Here is a 1,340-nt window from a genome sequence, read left to right on the forward strand (position 1 = left end):
GATATAAATAAATAAAATTCATAAATTGAATTATAAATAAATAAAATTAGTAAATTATATTATAAATAAATAAAATTGATATATAGAATTATATATATACATCGCATTTTATGTGGATTTTCTATCACAGGAGACTGCTTCTGTCACGATTGCGCCGCTGCCGGCCCCGATTTATGGGCCTCTTGCTGCCGCGAAAGCTTGAGATGTTGCTCTCATCTCGCTGCAGCCTGCAGGACGTGCGATCATCCGACACTGTATCCTTTCTGCTCGAAGCACTTTAAGAAATGCCTGACGCAGTACAACGAGACAAGGCAGAATTAGCGATCGTATTAAGATTCCCGGCAATGTCTCAACTGTGATACATAGTTGGTTTACCAATTTGACCATCTCATTAATGATTTTACAATTCAAAAATATTCGATTTGTCCTCTCCGCGGTCATCAAATAGTTAAAGTTCAATCGTAATCAATATGACCGAATGCCACCGATATTAAAAGGACATTTAACTGAATGATATCACACAGATTGCGCAACCAAAGTTTTAACGCCATGTTTCTAAATATAGCATTTATCTTCGAAGTCGTTAGACTAGTTTCACTCGATCATCTTCGAGTGCGATTTCGTACGAACGGGGATTTCAGCTCTGCAAAATCGATTCTATCTGAAATCGATATTAACTGATAAATTTACAGATAAACATTTATATTGTATTACTTGTGGAATGATATTACTTACATAATAATACATGTAGAATTCTTACTTATTAGAAAAGTATATAAACTATTTCACAGTTCTCTAAAAATATTATACACACATGAGCCAATGCTTGTTACAAATTGAATTTGTAAAAAAATGCCATTTATATAAAATTACTTCAAAATGCAAATTATTCCGGATTTCATCCTGCAAAAATATATCTTAAAATGAAGGTGATCCATGAAATATTATCTCTTATGGATATTTATCAAAAAAATTTGTCTCGATATATATAATAGAGATCCATTAATCCAAATTTTTTTGCTAAATATCCATATCGAAATATATAGAGATCCATAGAGTAAACTTGTATGCATCTGTACATTTACGAACTTGTATAAATACACGGGTTTACTATTCGTTCTCAATTCTTGGCAAGACATTAAATAATTAAAGAATAATCATAACGAAACACACGGAATCCTGGACTCTTCAACAAACACACACAGATTAATTACCAATACTATTAACAAAAGTGTCGGAAATATATTAATCCAAAGAAAGAAAAAATCAAGAATGTGTTACAAAAAGATAAATAATCACCTTTTAATACAATCATTGGTAAGCTTTATTCATATAGTTTC

General features: G+C 31.3%; 1 protein-coding gene across 1 annotated transcript in view; it reads left to right on the forward strand.

The window, feature by feature from the left end:
• Positions 1-866, forward strand: part of LOC115242221 — a 3,691-nt gene extending 2,825 nt beyond the window's left edge. Inside the window, exon 3 of the mRNA XM_029818335.1 lies at positions 131-866. Coding sequence (XP_029674195.1) covers positions 131-321 — 191 coding nt within the window. The 3' untranslated portion in view covers positions 322-866. The remainder of the gene's footprint in view (positions 1-130) is intronic.
• Positions 867-1,340: the final 474 nt, after the last annotated feature.

The sequence above is a fragment of the Formica exsecta genome, unplaced genomic scaffold (genome assembly GCF_003651465.1).
Source record: "Formica exsecta isolate Colony F162 unplaced genomic scaffold, ASM365146v1 scaffold581, whole genome shotgun sequence".
Lineage (NCBI taxonomy): Eukaryota > Metazoa > Arthropoda > Insecta > Hymenoptera > Formicidae > Formica > Formica exsecta.